This window comes from Dreissena polymorpha, chromosome 1, assembly GCF_020536995.1.
Source record: "Dreissena polymorpha isolate Duluth1 chromosome 1, UMN_Dpol_1.0, whole genome shotgun sequence".
Classification (NCBI taxonomy): domain Eukaryota; kingdom Metazoa; phylum Mollusca; class Bivalvia; order Myida; family Dreissenidae; genus Dreissena; species Dreissena polymorpha.
The window spans coordinates 52,004,868-52,031,067 of NC_068355.1; the positions used below are offsets into that span (position 1 = coordinate 52,004,868).

The 26,200-nt window shown below is 36.3% G+C and overlaps 1 protein-coding gene across 1 annotated transcript; it reads right to left on the minus strand.

Moving 5' to 3' along the window:
- Window positions 1–281: 281 nt before the first annotated feature.
- Window positions 282–25,347, minus strand: LOC127880663 (protein mono-ADP-ribosyltransferase PARP3-like). The gene is made up of 12 exons (XM_052427994.1): window positions 25,206–25,347; window positions 20,129–20,317; window positions 18,421–18,546; window positions 17,747–17,804; window positions 16,393–16,514; window positions 14,136–14,274; window positions 10,447–10,667; window positions 9,461–9,619; window positions 8,048–8,134; window positions 6,300–6,477; window positions 4,464–4,607; window positions 282–2,179 (listed from the first exon to the last, which is right to left on the minus strand). The coding sequence occupies exons 2-12, from the start codon at window positions 20,315–20,317 to the stop codon at window positions 2,010–2,012; spliced, it is 1,593 nt and encodes a 530-aa protein (XP_052283954.1). The 5' UTR covers window positions 25,206–25,347; the 3' UTR covers window positions 282–2,009.
- Between the last annotated feature and the right edge of the window lie 853 nt (window positions 25,348–26,200).

The window sequence follows — 26,200 nt, forward strand, 5'->3', positions numbered from 1 at the left end:
CACCTTGAGTGATTGATGGGAATTTTCATTTGTTTCCTGTATATCTGATGTTTTGCATATTGTTCTATAGGTATGTTGAAGTCCAAAAGGCTCGATATGGGAATGTATAATTAGTGATAATATATGTTAGGTACATAAAATCAACTTTATGATGATATGGTACAGTCCAAAAGGCTCGATATGGGAATGTATAATAGTGATAATATATGTTAGGTACATGAAATCAATTTTATGATGATACGTTACAGTTGACCCTTTAAGGTAAAAAAAACCCCTTGAACTCTGGAATATTTTTTCTTTAATTATCAATATTTCAACACTCAAAATAAAAAAGCAATTAATCACTGCAAACGTGCAAATATGGTTATTACAGTACAATAAAAACATACAATCTGTATGAAAATGAGCGCTGTTAACCTTCTATCACAAAAGTGCAATATTGAAAGCAATACAACTAGATGTAAAATAAGTAAAACTTTAAAAAATAAACATGTTATATATTGGTTTCAAAAAATGAAACAAGAAAATGATACACATGCAAGTTGAAATGAAATTTTTAAAAGCTACAAATGAAGACACAACTTAATGGTTAAAAACAGGCATGCTGTGAATGGATCTCTTCATATTGATGTTTAACTTTCCAAAACTTGTAAAAGTCTGAGTTGAAAGTAAAGGAGCTTAACATTATAAGTAACAGTATTAACCTGTAAATTAAATAAACAAAACATAGACAACTAATAAAATATATCAAAGGGAAATAGTAAAACGTTAAATACAGACAGTAACAAAACAAAAATATATATATAATAAATAAAAGTACATGGAAATAGTGAAATAGACACAGGGTAAATGTAAAAAACAAAACAGTTAAAAACAAAATCAGAACAGATTTTCAAGTTTTGCAACCTTTTTCAAGTTTTATGCTGTTTGCTGATCACCAATATCTAAAGTTTGGACATGAAGCCTTACAAACTTGGATCTAGTAAGAAAGGTCTTTAATGTTATTTGATTTTCTAAGGGACTACATACATTTAAAAATGCATACATGTATCTGAGTGGGAAAGGGTTAATTATATTTTGTTTAATTTAAAAAAATCTTTGAACAAGTCCCTTTCAGTTACAAGATTTAAAGAAAACAGCATAAAAATAACTATTACAAAAGCAAACACTAACATGATAAACCTAACAAAGCATTTTACAAATGACTAACAATTAAATGCAAAACAATATTATGGTAATCTGGACTATAAACTGTGTACGGGGTTTTTTGGACTCATGTCATAGATACACCGATTATCCTTATTAATTATTTATACTTTATACTACATGAGTACATGTATCTGATGAGGATTATTCATAAACAATACAACATTATTAGGAATATTTTAATTGTCAAGATTATTATTTGTCTTGGTGAAATGAATCTTTAGTTTCAACATATTTTCATGAAGCTTTATGAAAATGGGCCCCTAGTCTACAAGTCTATAATAACCATGAATAAAATATGCACAGTCTCACATCATTGAATCCTTAGTTATGACATACCTGTATGTTATGAAGCTATAAGAACATGGGCCCCTAGTCCAGAAGTCTATAAGAAGCAGACTAAAAGATGCTGGGTTTCACATAAGTTAATTCTTAGTTATGTCATATCTTTATGCAGCTACATGAGCAAGGGCCCCAGTTCTTAAACTAATAAGTTAATCCTAAGTTATGACATATTTTTATGACGGTACAGGAACATGGGCTCCAGTTCTAGAAGTCTATATGAGAAGCGGATACAAAATGCACAGTTTCACATAAGAATCCTAAGTTATGACAAATCTTTATGAATCAACATGAACATGGATACCAGTTCAAGAAGTCTATGAGAAGCAGACTAAAAGATACACTGTTGCACATCAGTTAATCTTAAGTTATTACACATCAGTAAATCTTAAGTAATGACATATCAGTTAATCCTAAGTAATGACATATCTTATGAAGCTAAATGTACATGGGCCCCTAGTCTAGAACTCCATTAGGAGCAGGTATCGGATTCTGTTCTGACTCTCCTTGTAGATGAGATACTCGCTCTGACTGAAGTGGCTGTGGTTCCAGCCGGGGTTGGGGATTGGCTTGCCCTGGGGAACCACGACAGTCTGGCCGTCAAACTTGAGTGTCGTGTTCTTTACAGGGTCTGGAATATGGTAGACAAGCAAGTCCAGATGGTGAGAATTTGAGGTCTGATAGTGTACAATAAAAGCAAAAAGTGTCGTCCCTGATTAGCCTGCATGGGCTCAATTGTGACGACACTTTACTCACATTCAATAGTGTCGTCCCTGATTAGCCTGCATGGGCTCAATTGTGACGACACTTTACTCACATTCAATAGTGTCGTCCCTGATTAGCCTGCATGGGCTCAATTGTGACGACACTTTACTCACATTCAATAGTGTCGTCCCTGATTAGCCTGCATGGGCTCAATTGTGACGACACTTTACTCACATTCAAAAGTGTCGTCCCTGATTAGCCTGCATGGGCTCAATTGTGACGACACTTTACTCACATTCAAAAGTGTCGTCCCTGATTAGCCTGCATGGGCTCAATTGTGACGACACTTTACTCACATTCAAAAGTGTCGTCCCTGATTAGCCTGCATGGGCTCAATTGTGACGACACTTTACTCACATTCAAAAGTGTCGTCCCTGATTAGCCTGCATGGGCTCAATTGTGACGACACTTTACTCACATTCAATAGTGTCGTCCCTGATTAGCCTGCATGGGCTCAATTGTGACGACACTTTACTCACATTCAAAAGTGTCGTCCCTGATTAGCCTGCATGGGCTCAATTGTGACGACACTTTACTCACATTCAATAGTGTCGTCCCTGATTAGCCTGCATGGGCTCAATTGTGACGACACTTTACTCACATTCAAAAGTGTCGTCCCTGATTAGCCTGCATGGGCTCAATTGTGACGACACTTTACTCACATTCAATAAGTGTCGTCCCTGATTAGCCTGCATGGGCTCAATTGTGACGACACTTTACTCACATTCAAAAGTGTCGTCCCTGATTAGCCTGCATGGGCTCAATTGTGACGACACTTTACTCACATTCAATAAGTGTCGTCCCTGATTAGCCTGCATGGGCTCAATTGTGACGACACTTTACTCACATTCAAAAGTGTCGTCCCTGATTAGCCTGCATGGGCTCAATTGTGACGACACTTTACTCACATTCAATAAGTGTCGTCCCTGATTAGCCTGCATGGGCTCAATTGTGACGACACTTTACTCACATTCAAAAGTGTCGTCCCTGATTAGCCTGCATGGGCTCAATTGTGACGACACTTTACTCACATTCAATAAGTGTCGTCCCTGATTAGCCTGCATGGGCTCAATTGTGACGACACTTTACTCACATTCAATAGTGTCGTCCCTGATTAGCCTGCATGGGCTCAATTGTGACGACACTTTACTCACATTCAATAAGTGTCGTCCCTGATTAGCCTGCATGGGCTCAATTGTGACGACACTTTACTCACATTCAAAAGTGTCGTCCCTGATTAGCCTGCATGGGCTCAATTGTGACGACACTTTACTCACATTCAAAAGTGTCGTCCCTGATTAGCCTGCATGGGCTCAATTGTGACGACACTTTACTCACATTCAAAAGTGTCGTCCCTGATTAGCCTGCATGGGCTCAATTGTGACGACACTTTACTCACATTCAATAGTGTCGTCCCTGATTAGCCTGCATGGGCTCAATTGTGACGACACTTTACTCACATTCAATAAGTGTCGTCCCTGATTAGCCTGCATGGGCTCAATTGTGACGACACTTTACTCACATTCAATAAGCCCTCTTTTCCTAGAGAAAAGTTTCATGGCTGAGTACTAGTATATGTAAACTGAATCTACATTAAATCTTCATAAATGTAGCAGGAGTATAGGCCCTTTTACAAAATGCTGTATACAATGTATATGGTATATAAATGTATATTAAGAAAGGCTTTGGGAGGGATATGCTTAAGTTTAGAAATTGTATAAACACTAAAAGCACTTAGCATAAAAATGTAAAAAAAACACGAACTTATTGAAGAGGAGATTTTAAACCATACGCATATAAGTGTTCATAACGACAATAAATGCGGAAAGTCATTGTTTTTTGCTCAAGGAGCTTGCTTGCCTTTGAAAAAGCAATGACCTATGGTATAAATACGGAAATCTTAATGCAATTATTTCTTATGAAGATCTATACACCTTAACCCTTTCAGCGCTGGAACCGAATTTTGAAGGCCTTTGCAAACAGTTTGGATCCAGATGAGAACGTGGCGTCTCATCAGGATCCAAACTGTTTGCTATTGTGATAGTATTTTTTGAAAAAAAAATCTAAGATAATGCTTATTTTAGAAATTCAGCAGACAACATTTCAGTAGACGACAAATTTCCCAGCATGCAAAGGGTTAAAATTCCTACCTGGCTCAGTATTTCCCTGTGCAATCACGCAGTCATACCCGGCAGGTGCGGCCTTCAGATGGGACTGGTTGGTATCCACATGATGCTCCATGCCCAGTGCTACCTCGTTCAGAAACATGATGCCTTTGGTTCCAATCGTACCCACTGATGTACAAATAGTACCATAAATATACCTTTGAAACCAACCGTACCAATTGAAATACAAAGTATAACTTTAAAATACCATTTAAACCCACTGTTCCCATTGAAATACAAAGTGTACCGTAAATATATTGAAACTAATCCTACCCACTGAAATAAAATACTACAATAAAAATACTAGGGATGCAACAGGTAACAATTTTTTTATAATTTAAACTGGTTAGCCTTTTACTGTTACCGGTTATTAACCAGTTAAGTGATCAACCTTCACAAGGAAATATGTTCAACTATATGTTAAAAATGCCATATCGCTCAAACACGTATTCTCTACAGAAAAGAAAGTTCTTTTAGATCTGATTACCAAAGCGGCCATATCAGTTTCCAATAAAAATGTATTACAACATTTATTCTAATAATTTTGTAAATGTATGTAAAATTTTGTATTAATATTTCGGAGTAAAAAGTTATAAGCATTATACAATGTTCATTTTCAAGTGTCATTATTCTATTTTTTGTTGGACCGCTTACGTATCGTTTGCTTCGTATTGCTCACAAAAATGTTGTGTTTCTTTGTTCATTCTGTTTTATATGAAATCTTTAAAAGTTACATGGAAATTAGATAATTTAAATTATAACAATAATAATAGTGTAATGCTGTTGAATACATTCCCCAAAAGTTCAAGCCCAAAGTGTAATACTCACAAATGGCAAAAAAAACTTTAAAAAAGTACCCTTGCATTCCCGTCAACCACTGAATTATCAATACAAAATAATTTATTACATCCTTTGACCCAACAGTACCCACTAAAATACAAATATGAAATAACAAGAGCACCGCATAACGGGTGCCACGCTCGGCTGCGGGTGCAGTTTTGAATAAATGAAAGCTTGTCAGAATTTTTATTATTTTTATTTTTTAGAGGTCACAGTGACCTTGACCTTTGACCTAGTAACCCAAAATTGGGTGTGGCATGTAGAACTAATAAAGGTGCAGCTACCTATGAAGTTTCAAAGTTGTAGATTGAAGCACTTTGATTTTAGAGGCAATGTTCAAAACCTTGACAAAATGTAAAGGTTTTAGCACGACACAGACGGCGGACGACGGCGGACGACGACGTGCTATAACAATACCTTGTGTTTTTTTTTCCAAAAACAGCCGAGCTAAAAATCATCTGAAAGTAATTATTCCCTCAGATCAAACAGATCCAATATTTAACACTTGTTGATTCATTTTTATTTTAACTCATTTCCTTGCATGAAAATCTGGAAATTAGAAAATATAACATAATTTTGCCCCATACAAAGTTATTTGAGATCTTAATACTTTTTAACTTGAATTGATGTGCGACCAATGACATATTTCTTTCACAGGAGCTCATCTCATGGGTGTTTTTAGGGACTAAACTGTAATTGAAATAATGATAACACTATGTTCATTTTAATCTTTTGTATTGCCTTGGTATCCAAAAAATGTCATTGAAAATGAAACAAAAGCCATTTTAGTGAGAGCAGGTTAAATGGATAAAGATTTTCACATCTTTTTAGCTTTTTTAGAGTGTCAAGAATTTCCTTATAAGATTTATTCAGGTGAACATTTTTTTAAATCCACTTGTTCCCATATTTGAACTTGACCAAAATATTGCCAATATAACATTCTGACAGACTTTAGTAACTTTAATATTTGAGTTATCCTACCATAGCAAGATGATTTTCCATTCTCGGAGGCAAAGTAGATTCCGGACCCCACCCGACCCCCGCTGTGGGGCATGATACGAAGCCCACTCTTCAAAATGGCCGCCACCACTGCAACGCTCGTTCCATGCCATAACAATTTTCTGTTGGTGATGGACTTGTGTTCTGCAAACCTTTTGTCCTGAAATGGTATTATGCACAAACAGCCTTATAACAGGTTAAGAAACACTCTTTCCATGCCATAACAATTTTCTGTCAGACTTGTGTTCTGCAAATCTCTTGTCCTGAAATGGTGTTATGCAAAAATGGCATAATTTAAGGTTAAAGTCTCTATAACGCTCAAAATCAACAAAAATTTTGTAAAGTAATTCGTAAAATAAAGATAACACCTAAACAATCAGTGTTCCTTATAGCAAAAACAACAATTTCAACTCTAGATATGGTATGATTACATAGATAACATATCTATTCATACGACACACGAACACTTAAATGGTACCATGCAAAACAATAATAAAAACAAGCATTTTGTATCTACAAACATCTATTTATCCAGACCACATCCGGCGTTGAAATTTCTGCAATTTCCATAAGGAACAATGATTTATAATTGTTAAACTTTATTTAACGAAATAAAGTACGAAATTTTTGTTGATTTGGAGTAGTAATGTTACTTGAAAAAACTAGTAATACGGATTCTCATAGAATCCCATTATTAGTCTGGTAATATATAAATTCACCCCCTTGGTGCAAAAATGTACATTATGACATTGAAATTAATTGGCACATGGTACCTTTTTGCACCAATGGGGCAGTATATGTCTGCCCACACTACACCTGATGCAGTCCGCACTGGCTAATAATGGACCCAACATTCAGCCTAAACTGGATATAAAATAAGAGACTTCCTTTAAACTGTATATACCATACTTAAAACATAATATACCATAAAAGCAGAAAGTGTTGTCCTGATTAGCCTGTGCAGACTTTGCAAAGGGTAACCTGGGACGACACTTTAGGCACTTGCAGTAAGCCCAGTTTTGTCAGAACGAGACTCATTTAACCCTTTACCACTTAGATATGTATTTAACCCTTTACCACTTAGATACGTATTTAACCCTTTACCACTAAGATACGTATTTAACCTTTCACCACTTAGATACGTATTTAACCCTTCACCACTTAGATACATATTTAACCCTTTACCACTTAGATACGTATTTAACCCTTTACCACATAGATACGTATTTAACCCTTTACCACTTAGATACGTATTTAACCCTTTACCACTTAGAAACGTATTTAACCCTTTACCACTTAGATACATATTTAACCCTTTACCATTTAGATACCTATTTAACCCTTTACCACTTAGATACGCATTTAACCCTTTACCACTTAGATATGTATTTAACCCTTTTCCACTAAGATACGTATTTAACCCTTTGCCACTTAGATACGTATTTAACCCTTTACCACTTAGATACGTATTTAACCCTTTACCACTTAGATACGTATATTAACCCATTTGTAGTCCCTTAGAAAATTAAATTTAATTAAAGACCTTTCTTACTAGATTCAAGTTTTAAATGCTTCATTTCCAACCTTAAGATACTGATGAGCAGCAAACAGCATACAACCTGAACAGACTGCGAGTTATTCACAGGCTATTCTGGTTTTATGCTGTTTGCACATAGCCATTTTCACTTTGCTTCTGACTGGGAAAGGGTTAAGTATGTACAAGGCCTTACCTCCCCAATCCTGCTGACCTTCCACACCTCTTTGATCTTCGGCTTCCTCCAACCTCCGCTGGTATTTTCTGTGTATGTCTGGATCACCTGTGCATGTGTTCAATAAGTATGAACATTACAAACAGGTGTTTTCAATAAGTATGAACATTAGAAATACGTGTTTTCAATAAGTATGAACATTAAAAATACGTGTTTTCTATAAGTTTGAACATTAGAAATACCTGTTTTCAATAAGTATGAACATTAGAAAAATGTGTTTTCAATAAGTATGAATATTAGAAACACGTGTTTTTAATAAGCATGAACATTAGAAACACATGTTTTCAATAAGTATGAAAATAAGAAACACGTGTTTTCAATAAGTATGTACATTAGAAACACGTGTTTTCAATAAGCATGAACATGAGAAACACATGTTTTCAATAAGTATAAACATAAGAACATAAGAAACATGTGTTTTCAATAAGTATGTACATTAGAAACAAGTGTTTTCAATAAGTATGGACATTAGAAACACGTGTTTTCAAATAGGTATGAACATTAGAAACACGTATTTTCAATAAGCATGAACATTAGAAACACGTGTTTTCAATAAGTATGAACATTAGAAACACGTGTTTTCAATAAGTATGGACATTAGAAACACGTGTTTTCAAATAGGTATGAACATTAGAAACACGTATTTTCAATAAGCATGAACATTAGAAACACGTGTTTTCAATAAGTATGAACATTAGAAACACGTGTTTTCAATAAGCACGAACATTAGAAACACATGTTCAATAAGTATGAACATTAGAAACATGTGTTTTCAATAAGTTTGAACATTAGAAACACGTGTTTTCAAGAAGTATGAACATTAGAAACACATATTTTCAATAAGTATGAACATTAGAAACAAATGTTTTCAATAAGTATGAACATTAGAAACACGTGTTTTCAATAAGCATGAACATTAGAAACACGTATTTGCAATAAATATGAACATTAGAAGCACGTGTTTTCAATTAGTATGGACAAGTATTAGAAACATGTGTTTCAATAAGAAGGAACATTAAAAAATACGTGTTTTCTATAAGTTTAAACATTAGAAGTACATGTTGTCCATAAGTATGAACATAAGAAATAAGTGTTGTCCATAAGTATGAACATTAAAAATAAGTGTTTTCAATAAGTATGAATGTTATTAATATGTACATAACAAGTGTAAGATTTATTAAGGAAAGTTTACCTTGCAAATAAATGTACAGTTTAGCAATTGAAAAAATTTCAACAACTGAAATTATCACCCTAAACTCTGGTGATGTCTGATCTAGATACTCAAGTTCACAAATCAATTATTTCCTTAAATTCTGTTGATTTCTAATCAAGTTCACAGTTAGTATTTGATGTTGATAGGGTAGCAATTATTACCTTGAACTCTGGTGATTTCTGATCCAGATACTCAAGTTCACAGTTGAGCAGACCATAGTTGACGTCGATGGGGTTGGGCAGTGTGTCACCCGTCACATCCCCAATCTTGCGGTCCTTCTCTTTCTGGAGACTCTGTGCTATCTCTATGTCTCCCAGCACCTAAATGTACGCAAACAAATATGTGTCTTGTTCTGTGAAAGCTGGTCATAATGCATGTGCGTAAAGTATCGTCCCAGATTAGCCTGTGCAGTTCGCACAGGCTAATCAGGGACGACACTTTCCGCCTAAACTTGATTTTCACTAAGAAGGGACTTCCTTGAAACTTAAAATACCATTAAAGCGGAAAGTAGTGTCGTCCCTGATTAGCCTGTGCGGATTGCACAGGCTAATCTGGGACGACACTTTAAGCCCAGTTTTCGCAGAACAAGACACATATGATTTATTGAGCCTCCTTCTGTGAAAACAGGGCTTGATCATATACGTCAAGTTTATTATAGCTCAGTTTTCAAGCTGCTTCATTGCCAAATCTGAGCATTAACCTGTGAGTGCCACCTTTGCCTATCAAATAGGGAGACGGGTGTCACATTCGAGACGTTGTCTTATTACAGTTTACATTTATGTCCAATTTTGTTTTAATATATGGCCAAGGTATTGCTGAGATTATGTCCAGAATGACATCAGTACAGACTGACATTGCGACTGCTATATGCCGCCTTCTTCAAAGAGTTGCAAAAGGTTGCATAAAACCCTTTCCTAATCAGAAGCAAAGTGAAAATGGCTACATGCAACCAGCTTAAAACTACAGTCTGTTCAGGTTTCATGCTGTTTGCTGCTCATCAATATCTTAAGGTTTGAAATAAAAGTTTAAAAAATTGAATCTATTTTAATAGAAACGTCTAAAACTTAATTTGATTTTCTAAGAAACTTCAAACGCGTCAAAGTGCGTATGGGATTGGTAACAGCTTAAACAACAACAAAACTCTTACTAGAAGCATGTCCATCTTCTGTCTCAGGCCTTCAAGAGTGTTAATCACGGGTGGAGTCTTTCTCCCAAAGTCGTGCGGGATCACCGTGTAAAACTGTGAGGAGAGAGTCGCAAGATTGGCTTTGCTCTTTTTATCCAACACCTTCTCGATTTCGTCCAGCACTTCAAATCCCTTGGCGATCTGACCCTTGCTCAGTTTACCAAGAGGCATTTTTTTGACATCTGACAATCAAAACAACATTTGTGATTGGCAATTATAATGTAATGTACAGTCCGCACAGGCTAACTAGAGCTTTGTTACAGACGTGACGAATACCCCCACATGCCGCATTGACTCATAATATTTTGCATGTCGTCTTCACAAAAAACAGTGGACACCATGCTCAATTTTTAAAAGGCACTAAGTGACCCCTTGACCTATTTTTTGACCCAGAAAGGCCAATGTTCTAACTTGGCCTTAACATCATCTCCATAAAACTTATGACAAAGTTTGGTGAAGATCGGATGTAAACTACTTGAATTAGAGAGCGGACACCATGCTGAATGTTAAAAAACGCACTAAGTGACCCCGTGACCTAGTTTTAGGCCTGGAATGACCCATGTTCAAACTTGTCCTAGAGATCATTTAGATAAAACTTGTGACCAAGTTTGGTGAGGATTGGATGAAAACTACTTGAATTAGAGAGCGGACAACATGGTGAGGTTTAAAACGCACTAAGATACCCCGTGACCTAGTTTTTGACCCGGCATGACCCATATTCAAACTTGACCTAGACATCATCTAGATACAACTTCTGACCAAGTTTGGTGAAGATTGGATGAAAACTATTTGAATTAGAGAGCGGACAACATTGTGATGTTTAAAATGCACTAAGTGACCCCGTGACCTTGTTGTTGACCCGGCATGGCCCATGTTTGAACATGACCTACACATCATCTAGTTACAACTTCAGACCAAGTGTGGTAAAGATCAGATTTAAACTACTTGAAATAGAGAGCGGACACCATGCTGAATGTGTAAAACGTACTGAGTGACACTGTGACGTAGTTTTTGATCTAGCATGGCCCATGTTCAAACTTGACCTTCAGATCATCTAGATAAAACTTCTGACCAAGTTTGGTGAAGATCAGATGAAAACTACTTGAATAAGAGAGAGGACACCATGCTGAATGTTAAAAAACGCACTAAGTGATCCCGTGACCTAGTTTTTGACCCGGCAAGGCCCATGTTTGAACTTGGCCTTACGATCATCTAGATACAACTTCTGACCAAGTTTGGTGAAGATCGAATGAAAACTACCTGAATTAGAGAGCGGACAACATGCTGAATGTTTAAAACACACTAAGTGACCCCGTGACCTAGATTTGACCCGGCAAGGCTCATGTTCGAACTTGGCTTAGACATCATGTAGATACAACTTCTGACCAAATTTGGTGAAGATCAGATGAAAACTACTTGAATTAGAGAGTGGACAACATGTTGAATGTTTAAAACGCACTAAGTGACCCCGTGACCTAGTTTTTGACCTGGCAAGGCCCATGTTCGAACTTGGCCTAGACATCATCTAGATACAACTTCTGACCAAGTTTGGTGAAGATCAGATGCAAAACTACTTGAACAAGGCTATTGTCAAGCAATATGGTTCCCCTACCGGCTCCACCATTGTCAGAAATTCCACCATTTTCAGATTTTATTTTTTTTTGGTTGCCATAGCAACCACAATTTTTTATGTAAAAACAAAATAAAATGAAGTGCATAATGTCCATATTGCCATCTATCCATGTTCCAAGTTTCATGAAAAAATATTCAGAACTTTTAAAGTAATCGCAAGATCCAGAAAACCACCATTTTCAGCAGTATTTCTAGTCTATTTGTTGCCATAGCAACCAGAATTTTTGACGTAGGAACAAAATGAAATGACGTGCATAATGTCCATATTGCCATCTTTCCATGTTCCAAGTTTAATGAAAAAATATTAAGAACTTTTTAAGTTATTGCAGGATCCGGAAAAGTGTAACGGACAGACGGACTGACAGACGGAGCGCAAACCATAAGTCCTCTCCGGTGAAACCGGTAGGGGACAATTAGAGAGCGGACAACATGCTGAATGTTTAAAACGCACTAAGTGACCACGAAACCTAGTTTTTGACCCGGCAAGGCCCATGTTCGAACTTGGCCTAGACATCATGTAGATTCAACTTCTGACCAAGTTTGATGAAGATCGAATGAAAACTACTTGAATTAGAGAGCAGACACTTAATACAGACCGACAGACAGACCGACAGACAAGTTCACCCCTATATACCCCCCTAAACTTTGTTTGTGTGGGTATAATAAGGGCGACACTTTCTGCCTAGACTGTATTATCGCTAAGATAATACTTCCTTCATATTAAAAATACCATGAAAGGAGAGTATCGTCCCTGATAAGCCTGTGCAGACTGCCCAGGATAATCTAAGACAAGACTTTAAACACATGCAGTAAGCCCCATTTACCCAGAGCAAGGCTTAATTAAGAAGTTATTTTTCATAGTTAAATGTTCATGTGTAGAATATTAATCAAGACCGAGTTAGCCCAAATTATATAATAGTAAAATATTTGAATGCAGAGAGCTTTTTATTGAGAGATAAATATGAGGAAATATCATATAAATATTCTGCATTTTAAATGATAACTATACTTAACTGTGCTATGTGGGTACACTTGTTTTAAAATGATCTTTTTACTACATATTATTTGGTTCTTTGTCAATAGGATATTAAGGTGTACCATGTAAAAAGAATTACCGGCAACATAACTGGACATACTGAAAAATGAACAAACCCCTTTTAAGTGTAACTCATCCAATATTCAACATATTCTTTGACCATGCACAAGTATATTTATTAAATAACGACTATTTAGGATTATTTTATCCTCATTCTGGGAACACTGGGCTTAATGCATTTGCAATCTGCAAAGGCTAATCAGAGACGACACGTTCCACTTTTATGGCATTTTAAGTTTAAAGGCAGTCTTTACGATCATCTTAACGAAAATCCAGAGTCACTTCTTAACGAAAATCTAGTTTAGGCGGAAAGTGTAGTCCCTGATTTGCCTGACCTTACTGCACATACTAATCTGGGATGACACTGTATGCACATGCATTTAACCCAGTTTTCTCAGAACGAAACTTATTTTCGGAAACAGCTGTGATATCTCAATTTAATTCAAAACTTTTGCTATGATTTTTGAAACAAAAAACAGAGTTTGCCATTGTTAAGTAAGGAAAACAAAGTGTCTGCCTAGAACTGAATAATCCAGTGTTTGATCCCCATTCAGGTATAGGTCCCAACATCATAAAGACAATAGATAGTTCTTCCCAGGTACCAAAAAAGATTTTATGATTCTAATACATTTAGTACAATCGTTCTAAAATAATATCACATGTCCTAACTAAAACTAACAACAAATATCTTTTAAAAAGATAAAAGGCGTTGGTGTTAATTGGTTTTTGTTGGTTATATCTATTTTCATTGAAGGTTTTAGAACTGCAAAAACAATATTTATTTATTTTATTCCAGTTTTGCATTTGGGCCTACTGGAAAGACATTTTCTTTTAGATATTATTGGCTGTAGATAAAGGTCAATTTAGGTGAAAACCTGGAATAGACAGCTAAAGTGAAAAAAATACAAATGGAGTTACCTACCAATATCAAATTTCTTCATGGTGTCCCTAAACATGTCGTGGTCAAATATCAGCTGTAGAAGACTCTGCGTTGGCTTATCCAGCTTGGATGGGGCCGTCTTCTTGCCTGATGCTGCTGCTGCTACAGTTACAGATGCCGCCTGTGCAAATGAAAGTCCACAATTATGAAGAATTCAAGTATACAAGTCTTAGATATTGGTATAACTCATAAAGATCATAATAAACCCTGCTTTCAAAATTCAAAACCTACTTGCCAACAGTTCACAGCTTGCATAAAGATAATGCTGTTCATGTTATTGGTTCATACACATTATTATTTGAATAACCCAATAATTTACTTTTACCTTACACTACGCCTTTATGAATATATCCTATTCTTATCAACAGCCATATAAACTTTTTCTTACAGAGGACCAATCAGACAATGCATTAAACAGAAATTTTAAGAGACACAAATTATGTAAACAGGAGCAGTGGACTACTATCTGAAATGGTTTTCTTTGTTTTGAGGTCGTTATTACATTTGTATTACATAGCTTCATATTGCTCATTTTCCGTGTGCAGTTTATTTTGAAACAATTTACCACCTAATGTTGGTTTTCTTTCTTGTTTTGTGTCTATTTTCATCAAAATATCTTAATTTAACCATGAATGACAGGTACCGTAACAGAGAGGGCGTAATTTGGGTTATAAATAACAGAGAAGATACTGAACAGCTTTAAAGGGCCTTTTCACGGTTTGGTAAATTGACAAAATTGAAAAAAGTTGTTTCAGACTCGCAAATTTTCATTTTAGTTATGATATTTGTGAGGAAACAGTAATACTGAACATTTACCATGCACTATAGCCATTATATGCATCTTTTGACGATTTAAAAAGCTGAAAATTATCAAGCATTGCAACGCAAAACAATTGAATAATTTGGAGAGTTCTGTTGTTGTAGTTATATTTTGTGAAACTACGAAGATTGCTTATATAAAATGTAAAATACATCCGTCATACATACTTGGCAGGATGGCCGAGTGGTCAAATTTGTTGAGTTTTTACTCCAGGACTCCAGGGGTCAGTGGTTCGAGCCCTGCTGAGGTTTACTCTTTTTCTACTTTTTTTAATTTTATGCTTTATTTTTATACTGGAGCTTTTTAGATCCAATGTTTACATTTATCAATATAAATCATATAATGAAAAACTTCAAAACATGCCAAAATCTGTGAAAAGGCCCCTTTAACACCATGATTATATTATTTTAAACTCAATTACTGGTACACAGTTGTTTCAGTTGCATATCCTTGATGTTTGTCTCTAGTATGCTGTAGTTTATCCCCAGAATAGGCCATTAAGTTGTATTTAGGCCATTTATCAGGCTTCTGCAAGCATTTACGACCTCATAAATGTGCATTAACCCAATACTATTTATTTATTTTTATTTTTGCTATTTTAAAAGCATTTTTGTCAAATCCAGTTTGGTCAGTAAACGTACTTAAAATTGTCTTGCTTAAGCTGGTTAACCAGTACTAAAAGGCACATACTCATGCCTGGAACTGTCAACTGCCCTACTTGAATCAGAAGGGAAGGGAGGTAACTGTCAACTGCCCTACTTGAATCAGAAGGGAAGGGAGGTAACTGTCAACTGCCCTACGTGAATTAGAAGGGAAGGGAGGTAACTGTCAACTGCCCTACTTGAATCAGAAGGGAAGGGAGGTAACTGTCAACTGCCCTACTTGAATCAGAAGGGAAGGGAGGTAACTGTCAACTGCCCTACTTGAATCAGAAGGGAAGGGAGGTAACTGTCAACTGCCCTACTTGAATCAGAAGGGAAGGGAGAACAGCCACAGAAGTAATTTCATGACTAATCAAAACATAATTAATGGACTGAGTTGGAAAACAAACCAACCATCCTCCATGATGTGCAGTCCAGCTCTGGCATACCGGTAACTAAACTAGATGACCCAATTTTATACCTATGATGAAAAAAGAGCCACACTTTGCGAAAATGTGGCTTAATGCATGTACATTAAGTGTCTTCCCAGATTAGCTGTTTCAATCTGTACAGGCTAATCAGGAACACCACTTTCCACTTAGACTGGATTTTTGTTTAGAAGAGACTTCCTCTAAATGAAAAATTCCATAAAAGTGAAATGTTTCTTCTCTTAATTAGCCTGTGCAGACTGCACAGTCTAATCCAGGACAACACTTTACGCATTTGCATTACACCCTGTTTTCCAAGAGCACAGCTCAATGAATTGTGCACCACTCACTGGAGCGTCTACTTCATCCTCATCAGCCATCTCTATGAGTGTGTATTTTCCAGAAGACGGTTTGAAGTTGCTGCGATCTTCCCATTTATTGCGCGTCTTGTCCTTGAACTTCTTTTCAAAATCTGCATAATACCATTTATGTACAACCGTAAAGGAAATGACAATGCCAATTTATCTTGGTTCAAAATCTGCATGACATAATGAACGTAAAACTGTAAAGGAATAACAATGGCAATTTATGTTGGTTCAAAATCTGCATGACATAATGAACGTAAAATTGTAAAGGAAATAACAATGGCAATTTATCTTGTTAAAAATCTGCATGACAAATGCTGAATATCTTGTTTAAAAATCTTCATGGCATCATAAAAGTACAACTGTAAAGGAAATAACAAAACCAAGGTATTTTGGTTAAAAATCAGCATGACACCATAACGTAAAACCATAAAGGAAATAACCATTAACCATACCAAAGTATATTGGTTGCAAACTACAGCGAAGATTAATTGTAAGTAATCTTCCTCTTTCTAAGTTTTATAATCAAGCCTTAATACGGCCTGCTTCTTGAGATGAGACTGAACGAGAGAATATCAACGTAAACCTGGGCTAATATTCACCAACCAATGTTAAGACTGAAGTATAAAAATAACAAATATTTTTTTAACGGTTTTGTTCTCATAGTGTTATACAGTTCAATATGACACAAAAGTGAAAACCTCTTATGACACAATTCTTCATTGTAACGACTTTATTTTTGATAAAGCAAAATGTATAGCCTGTTTATCAATAATTCAAAGCCGAACATATTTTCTTGATTTCTTATTCTAAGATTGGGCTGATTAATACGAACCCAGAGTGTAACAACTGAATACCTGCTGATCTTACCAAATGTATTAGGGTGGTATAACCATGTAATACGTACCAGTAACCTTTAATGAAAAAAGATGCATTATTTTGAAGAAAGAATACATTGGCACTTGCATATCTTCATGAATAAGGGGCAAGGCATGAAAGTTTGATTGTTGCACACATTTGTTGGGGGATATCGTAAATAATTCTAACAAATTCTTAAATCAATAAGATGATATTGTAGGTTCTGCTTGTAATGTAAGCTATTATAATTTGAATCATACACCTATGTGTTCATAGTTGACCAAGTTGAAGTGAATTGTAACCAAATGGCTGAAATATAAATCTGTTTAGTAACAGCACTTTAAAAGTGTATAATGGTCCAAAATCATTGAGTGATATAATTAAAAAATAGATCGTTGTCATTTGCAATATCATTACCTGCAAAATGTACCAATTATTGGGTTAAATTAACTTAAATGTAAACCTTCATTATAGAAATTACCTTTAACTGCTGCATCTCTGCCTATAGGCCCTTTCATAGCATTGGCTCCAGCTTCACCCTGAAGAAAAGAATCAACACAGGCTAATCAGGACCAACACTTTGCGCTTTTATGGTATTTTTCGTTTAAAGGAAGCTGTTTTTTTTAAATGAAAATCCATTCTAGGCAGAAATTGTCGTCCCTGATTAGCCAGTGCAGACTGGTGTTCTGTGACAACACTTTACACACATGCATAAAGCCCAAAGCAAGCCTCATATATGAATGCTTTACCATCGTCATAACTCATGTTGGCTAAAATTTGTTGTACTTCAAGACATATAATGTAGTGGAAATGAAATAGGCCTTGCTCTGTGATAAGGGGTTTTAATGCATGTGCATAAAGCCGTGTCCCAGATTAGCCTGTGCAGTCCACACAGGCTAATCAGGGACAACATTTTCCACTTTTATTATATTTTTTTATTTCAAGAAAGTGTCTTCTTACATGTAGCAAAAATCAATTTAAGACGGGAAGTGTCATCCCTGATAAGCCTGTGCAGACTGCACAGGCTAATCTGGGGCCTGGGATGACACTGTACACACATGCATTAAACCCCCTTTTCACAGAGCACCGCTAAAATATATTCTGTGAGGTCTGACGATGAAAGCAATACAGACAATCAGCATATTAAATTCTTACCACTCTTCCCCAGCGATTCCAGGCATAAAAGTTGCCTCCCTTTTCAAGGACCTGTATCACATAGTACTTGTTGTTGTTGTCACCGATGTTTGTCTGGTTCAGCATGCAGTCATAATCATCAAGGACCTGTGATAGGAAAAATATGAGAAAACCAACTGTTGTCAAATTAACCCTTTGCATGCTGGGAAATTTGTCATCTGATAAAAAAATGTTGTCTGCTGAATTTCTAAAAGAATACTATCAGAATAGCAAACAGTTTGGATCCTGATGAGACGCCACGTTCTATGGCGTCTCATCTGGATCCAAACTGTTTGCAAAGGCATTCAAAATTTGGTTCCAGCACTGAAAGAGTTAAGATGAATATCTGCAGCTGTCATGTATTATATGTGAACTTACAGCTGAATATTTAAGATGCTGCATCAGTGTATCTTGTCTGTAAAATAATAGAATTGTTGTGCAAATATACGCATACTTTTTTAAAGGTATGCATTACAAAGGTATCAATTTATGTGTTTTCAGTGTAATGACTTCTCTACCAACCAAACAATTTTGAAAATATTGTGGTGGTTATATTTTACATTCTTGAGCAAAATATTTCATTGTTTATTGATAAAGTAATCCTTATCTACATGTACATGCCAAAGTGGTAAAGCTGCATTATTTTATGGAAACAAATTTTGACATTAAATGATGGATGTCACAAAATATTTTGGTTGAAACCATTGTTTCTATTATTGTTTCAATTATTTCAAATGACTTTGCTATTTGGCAATTTAGGTAAAAACAAACCATATTTTACCATCTGTTCACTTTGACAACCACCTTTTCTTTTTTCAACCTCCATTATTAAGTGTTTACAAATAACATGTACAGTGTGCTCTGTCATGTGACTTAATCGACAAAGCAAGTGATGCTATGTAAATAAACAAAAACTGAAAATGCTGTCAGCTTTTTTCCCTAAAAATTAATTTTTCACTATTATTTCAAATGTATCAATATTGGCAGAAGGGAGTTAGTCATACTTTGTGGAATGTCAACCGGTTTCTAAATTATTTGTTTAATGAGGGACATCAACAAATTTCTGAAAAACAAATTCAGTATCTATAATAAATTGAAACAAAAAATGTGACCATTTCAAGAAACTAGTTGTTTTAACTTTTTAATTATCAATTAAATAGTTGAATTTAGATAACTTTGCAAGAAAGGTTGAATAATAGATTTATACACACACAATTACAAAATATTTCAAACTCAAGATTTGAGCAGATACAATATGTATATTTTTTAGTATCAGTGTCCTTGACCTCACTGGCCCAAATGCAATCCTCGCTAGATCATTATATCAGGTCACTGATATTAAATATACATGATACTATTAAAGCAGAAGAACAGTCGAGCGTGCTGTCTTGGATCAGCTCTTGTTAGATTTAAAATATATTTTAGTCAAAGACTTTCAAAAACATAGTTTATCAGACATGTCTGCCTTTCAACATTTTATGACAGCACTTTGGTGCTTGAGACAATTTGGCAACTGTTTTCTTCATAGAAAACAACAACAATTAAACACCCCGAAAAGATATTACTCAGCGCAGTACAATGAATATGCTTGCAAACAAGTAAAATACAGAAATACATTACAGCTGGATAAGATAAAGGTATGTTAAGTTCAGCCACTGGCAGCAATGACCATAAACATTAGATTCCATACTGTATAAGAAGCTGCCAAAGGCACATAGGTATCCACTTTGTGGGACTTCTTTCCGCCGACTTTCTTGTCCTCTGCCTTCAGTTTGGCGGCCGCATCTTTCAGGGTTGCAGGGGCTGCAGGCTCTTCGACCTTGACCTTCTTACCTCCCTTGGCCTTTGCTCCTGCTGCTGCCTTTCGCTTTGGGGGCATCTGAGAAAATAGCAGTGATGTTTGTGACATTTGGAGTTATGACTATTTTACCGTTTCTGATGCAAAAATACATTGTGTATTTTCAGATTAAGTTGTGCAGTACAAAGCAAAAAAGACAGCAAACACAAAACCACTCATTTACTTTTACGATGAGCACACTTCAATCCACTTAACACTGGCTGATAATAGTTTGAATAAAACAAAGATGGGCTACATTATTGCACCTGAACCAAATGTTCAGCCCTGTCATTCAAGAAAGCTTGACACAAGTACTGAACAAAGATATAACAACCTGTGCAATGTCACAAGCAGGCAACACATCTTTGTCAACCAGCACAATGTACCACAACTGTGCAGTGTCCAATGAATGCAACAAATGCATTTCACCACATGTAGTTTTACAAGGAAAAAACAACACAAGTATGAAAACCTGAAAATATCCGAAGAATGAAAAGCATGAAAACGCTGACAGGTATCTCAATCTGCACAATGTCATAAGCATTCAACAGAGACAGGCATGTCAATCTGCATAATGTCACAAGCATGCAACACAGACAGGTATGTCAATCTGCATAATGTAATAAGCATGCTAGACTGACAGGCATGTAAATATACACAATGTCACAAGCATGCAGCACAGACAGATATGCTAATCTACACAATGTCACAAGCATGCAACACAGACAGGTATGTCAATCTGCACAATGTCACAAACATGCTAGACTTACAGATATGCCAATCTACACAATGTCACAATCATGCAACACAGACAGGTTCTGCAATCTGCACAATGTCACAAGCATGTTATACAGATAGGTATGTCAATCTGCACAATGTCATAAGCATGTAACACAGACAGGTATGTCAATCTGTACAATGTCATAAGCATGTAACACAGACAGATATGTCAATCTGCACAATGTCATAAGCATACAACACAGGCAGGAATGTCAATCTGCACAATGTCATAAGCATGTAACACAGACAGGATGTCAATCTGTTCAATGTCATAGGCATGCAACACAGACAGGTATGTAAATCTGCACAATGTCATAAGCATGCAACACATACAGGTACGACAATCTGCACAATGTCATAAGCATGCAACACAGACAGAAATGTCAATCTGCACAATGTCATAAGCATGCAACACAGACAGGTATGTCAATCTGAACAATGTCATAAGCATGTAACACAGACAGATATATCAATCTGCACAATGTCATAAGCATGCAACACAGACATATATGTCAATCTGCACAATGTCATAAGCATGCAACACAGGCAGATATGTAAATCTGTACAATATCATAAGCATGCAACACAGATAAATATGTCAATTTGCACAATGTCATAAGCATGCAATACAGGCAGATATGTAAATCTTTACATTATCATAAGCATGCAACACAGACAGGTATGTCAATCTGCACAATGTCACAAACATCCAAGACTGACAGATATGCCAATCTACACAATGTCACAAGCATGCAACACAGACAGGTATGTCAATCTGCACAATGTCATAAGCATGCAACACAGGCATATATGTAAATCTGTACAATATCATAAGCATGCAACACAGATTGATATGTCAATCTGCACAATGTCATAAGCATGCAACACAGGCAGATATGTGAATCTGTACAATATCATAAGCATGCAACACAGATAGATATGTCAATCTGCACAATGTCATAAGCATGTAACACAGACAGGTATGTCAATCTGTTCAATGTCATAGGCATGCAACACAGACAGGTATGTAAATCTGTACAATGTCATAGGCATGCAACACAGACAGGTGTGTCAATCTGGACAATGTCATAAGCATGCAACACAAACAGATATGTCAATCTGCTCAATGTCATGAACATGTAACACACACAGATATGTCAATCTGTTCCATGTCATAGACATGCAACACAGACATGTATGTCAATCTGTACAATGTCATACGCATGTAACACAGACAGGAATGTCAATCTGTTCAATGTCATAAGCATGTAACACAAACAGGTAGGTCAATCTGCACAATGTCATAAGCATGTAACACAGACATGTATTTCAATCTGTTCAATGTCATAGGCATGCAACACAGATATGTCAATCTGCATAATGTCATAAGCAGGTAACACAGACAGGTATGTCAATCTGTACAATGTCATAAGCATGTAACACAGATATGTCAATTTGCATAATGTCATAAGCAGGTAACACAGTCAGGTATGTCAATCTGCACAATGTCATAAGCATGTAACACAAATATGTCAATCTGCATAATGTCATAAGCAGGTAACACAGACAGGTATGTCAATCTGCACAATGTCATAAGCAGGTAACACAGACAGGTATGTCAATCTGCACAGTTTCATATGCATGTAACACAGACAGGTATGTTAATCTGCACCATGTCATATGCATGCAAGACTGACAGGTATGTCAATCCGAACAATGTCATAAGCATGCAACACAGATAGGTTTATCAATTGGCACAGTTTCATGAACATGTTTTACAGATAAATATGTCAAATCAGTCAATCTGCACAATGTCATGCGCATGTAACACAGACCGGTATGTCAATCTGTACAATTTCATAAGCATATAACACAGACAGATAAGTCAATCTGTACAATGTCATAAGCATGCAACACAGACAGATATGTCAATCTGCACAGTGTCATAAGCATGTAACACAGACAGATATGTCAATCTTCACAATGTCATATGCATGTAACACAGACAGGTATGTCAATCTGTACAATGTCATAAGCATGTAACACAGACAGGTATGTCAATCTGTACAATGTCATAAGCATGTAACACAGACAGGTATGTCAATCTGCACAATGTCATAAGCATGTAACACAGACAGATATGTCAATCTGCACAATGTCATAAGCATGTAACACAGACAGGTATGTCAATCTGTACAATGCCATAAGCATGTAACACAGACAGATATGTCAATCTGTACAATGTCATAAGCATGCAACACAGACAGGTATGTCAATCTGTACAATGTCATAAGCATGCAACACAGACAGGTATGTCAATCTGTACAATGTCATAAGCATGCAACACAAACAGGTATGTCAGTCTGCACAATGTCATAAGCATGTATCACAGACAGATATGTCAATCTGCACAATGGCATAAGTATATAACACAGACATGTATGTTAATCTGCACAATGTCATAAGCATGTAACACAGACAGATATGTCAATCTGCACAATGTCATAAGCATGTAACACAGACAGATATGTCAATCTGAATAATGTCATAAGCATGAAATGCGTACATGTATGTTAATATGTACAAAAACATAAGCATGAAATACAGACAAGTATGTAAATCTGCACAATGTCATAAGCATAAAACACAGACAGGTATGCCAATCTGCACAATGTCATAAGCATGAAACACAGACAGGTATGCCAATCTGCACAATGTCATAAGCATGAAACACAGACAGGTATGCCAATCTGCACAATGTCATAAGCATGCAACACAGACAGGCATGCCAATCTGCACAATGTCATAAGCATGCAACACAGACAGGTATGCCAATCTGTACACTGTCATAAGTATGAAACACAGACAGGTATGCCAATCTGCACAATGTCATAAGCATGCAACACAGACAGGTATGCCAATCTGTGCAATGTCGTAAGCATGAAACACGGACAGGTATGCCAATCTGCACAATGTCATAAGCATGCAACACGGACAGGTATGCCAATCTGCACAATGTCATAAGCATGCAACACAGACAGATATGCCAATCTGCACAATGTCATAAGCATGCAACACAGACAGGTATGCCAATCTGTACACTGTCATAAGCATGAAACACAGACAGGTATGCCAATCTGCACAATGTCATAAGCATGCAACACAGACAGGTATGCCAATCTGTACACTGTCATAAGCATGAAACACAGACAGGTATGCCAATCTGTACACTGTCATAAGCATGAAACACAGACAGGTATCTCAATCTGTACACTGTCATAAGCATGCAACACAGACAGGTATGCCAATCTGCACAATGTCATAAGCATGAAACACAGACAGGTATGCCAGTCTGCACAATGTCATAAGCATGCAACACAGACAGGTATGCCAATCTGCACAATGTCATAAGCATGCAACACAGACAGGTATGCCAATCTGTACACTGTCATAAGTATGAAACACAGACAGGTATGCCAATCTGTACACTGTAATAAGCATGAAACACAGACAGGTATGTCAATCTGTACACTGTCATAAGCATGCAACACAGACAGGTATGCCAATCTGCACAATGTCATAAGCATGAAACACAGACAGGTATGCCAATCTGCACAATGTCATAAGCATGCAACACAGACAGGTATGCCAATCTGTGCAATGTCGTAAGCATGAAACACGGACAGGTAGGTCAATCTGTACACTGTCATAGTATGCAACATCGACAGGTAGTCAAGCTGAACGGTGTCATAAGCATGCTTAACAGAATATGTAACCTGCAAAAGACCACAGACGCGAAACAAGGAAATATCATTTTAAACCATTCTACCGTGTCAATATAAACAATTAAACAATGTAAGGACATGATCAAGCAATACAATTACATATTAAAAAATTCAAAATATAACAAGCATAAAAACACATGTATCTACTTGCTACTTGCATAAAGTTTGTGAGTAACTATCAACAATATGTACCATTTTAATTACCGGTATACAGCATACGTTTTTTAATCAATATGTACGATGTCTTTGACGTGCATAACTTAATACAGCTTAACTATACAATATTAATAAACATATATTTTTTTTACTTATTATGTGCAGTATGATGCATGTAAATACAAATACTGAAAACAAAATCGTGTTACCTTCGATCGATGTATTAGGCCTGGAAACCACAACCACAGCCAAACTATCACTACACACCGGTTGTAGGAAGGCGTTATTTATTTACCTACTTCATTCATGCTGATACTTGTCCTGTTGCAGCCAATCACCAGATAGTATACTGTGGGGCCCTCCAAGGGAAGGTCACAATACACACAATATTTAGGTTGAGCACGCATAAGGATTTTATTTACAAGTAGCAAACGGACCCGTGGTATATTTGAATTGATATATCAGTAAGAACGATTGTTTATTTTTTTTTAGCAAAACACGGAAACATGTAGTTTGAAAGGAGGGTTTCAGCCTAATGTAAACCTTCATGCACGATATCTACGTGCATTACAATCGTCTAAATTATGGGCGTTCGTTCATGAAACCTAAATTTGACTATGAAAATAGCTTTAGTTTGAGATTACGAAGTAGTTGTTTGTGTGGGTTTGATTCCCAGTCCGGCCAGTTGTGAGCAAAGGCGTAGCCGGAAGCTGAGGCCGTCATTGTGCATGTTGTGGTTGACTTCAACGTTGCAATAAACCCCGGCAACAAACACTTCCAGCTTCCGTTGACACTTCAATGAATCGCGCACTAACAAAAACTAAACCAACCTTTATAGTATCTCAGAGTTCATCAAATGATCTTGACATGCGACAACTCGATAACTCTTTCTGATATAATTAGTAGCATGCATCTCATGAAATTTTTAATTTTGGGCCTGTAAAGTTAGGTCGAGGCAACGGCTCGTCGTGTCTGACTTTTCACTTTCTCGGATTCAAGCGGGTAGAACCTTTTCAGTAAATATACTCTTTGAGTAGTAGTAGTAGTAGTTGTAACTAGTAGTCGTAGAAGTTGAAGTAGTAGTAGCTAGTAGTAGTAGTAGTAGTAGTAGTAGTAGTAGTAGTAGTAGTAGTAGTAGTAGTAGTATAGTAGTAGTAGTAGTAGTAGTAGTATTAGTAGTAGTAGTAGTAGTAGTAGTAGTAGT

What these genes read in the sequence shown, in the direction of transcription:
- LOC127880663 (XM_052427994.1), bottom strand. Translation starts at nt 20,317, where the DNA reads ATGCCCCCAAAGCGAAAGGCAGCAGCAGGAGCAAAGGCCAAGGGAGGT. An exon ending in AGAAGATGGACATGCTTCTA is followed by an intron (nt 9,620 to 10,446) that starts GTAAGAGTTTTG and finishes GCGTACATTTAG; the next exon opens with GTGCTGGGAGACATAGAGAT. An exon ending in TGGAAAATCATCTTGCTATG is followed by an intron (nt 4,608 to 6,299) that starts GTAGGATAACTC and finishes TTTGTACATCAG; the next exon opens with TGGGTACGATTGGAACCAAA.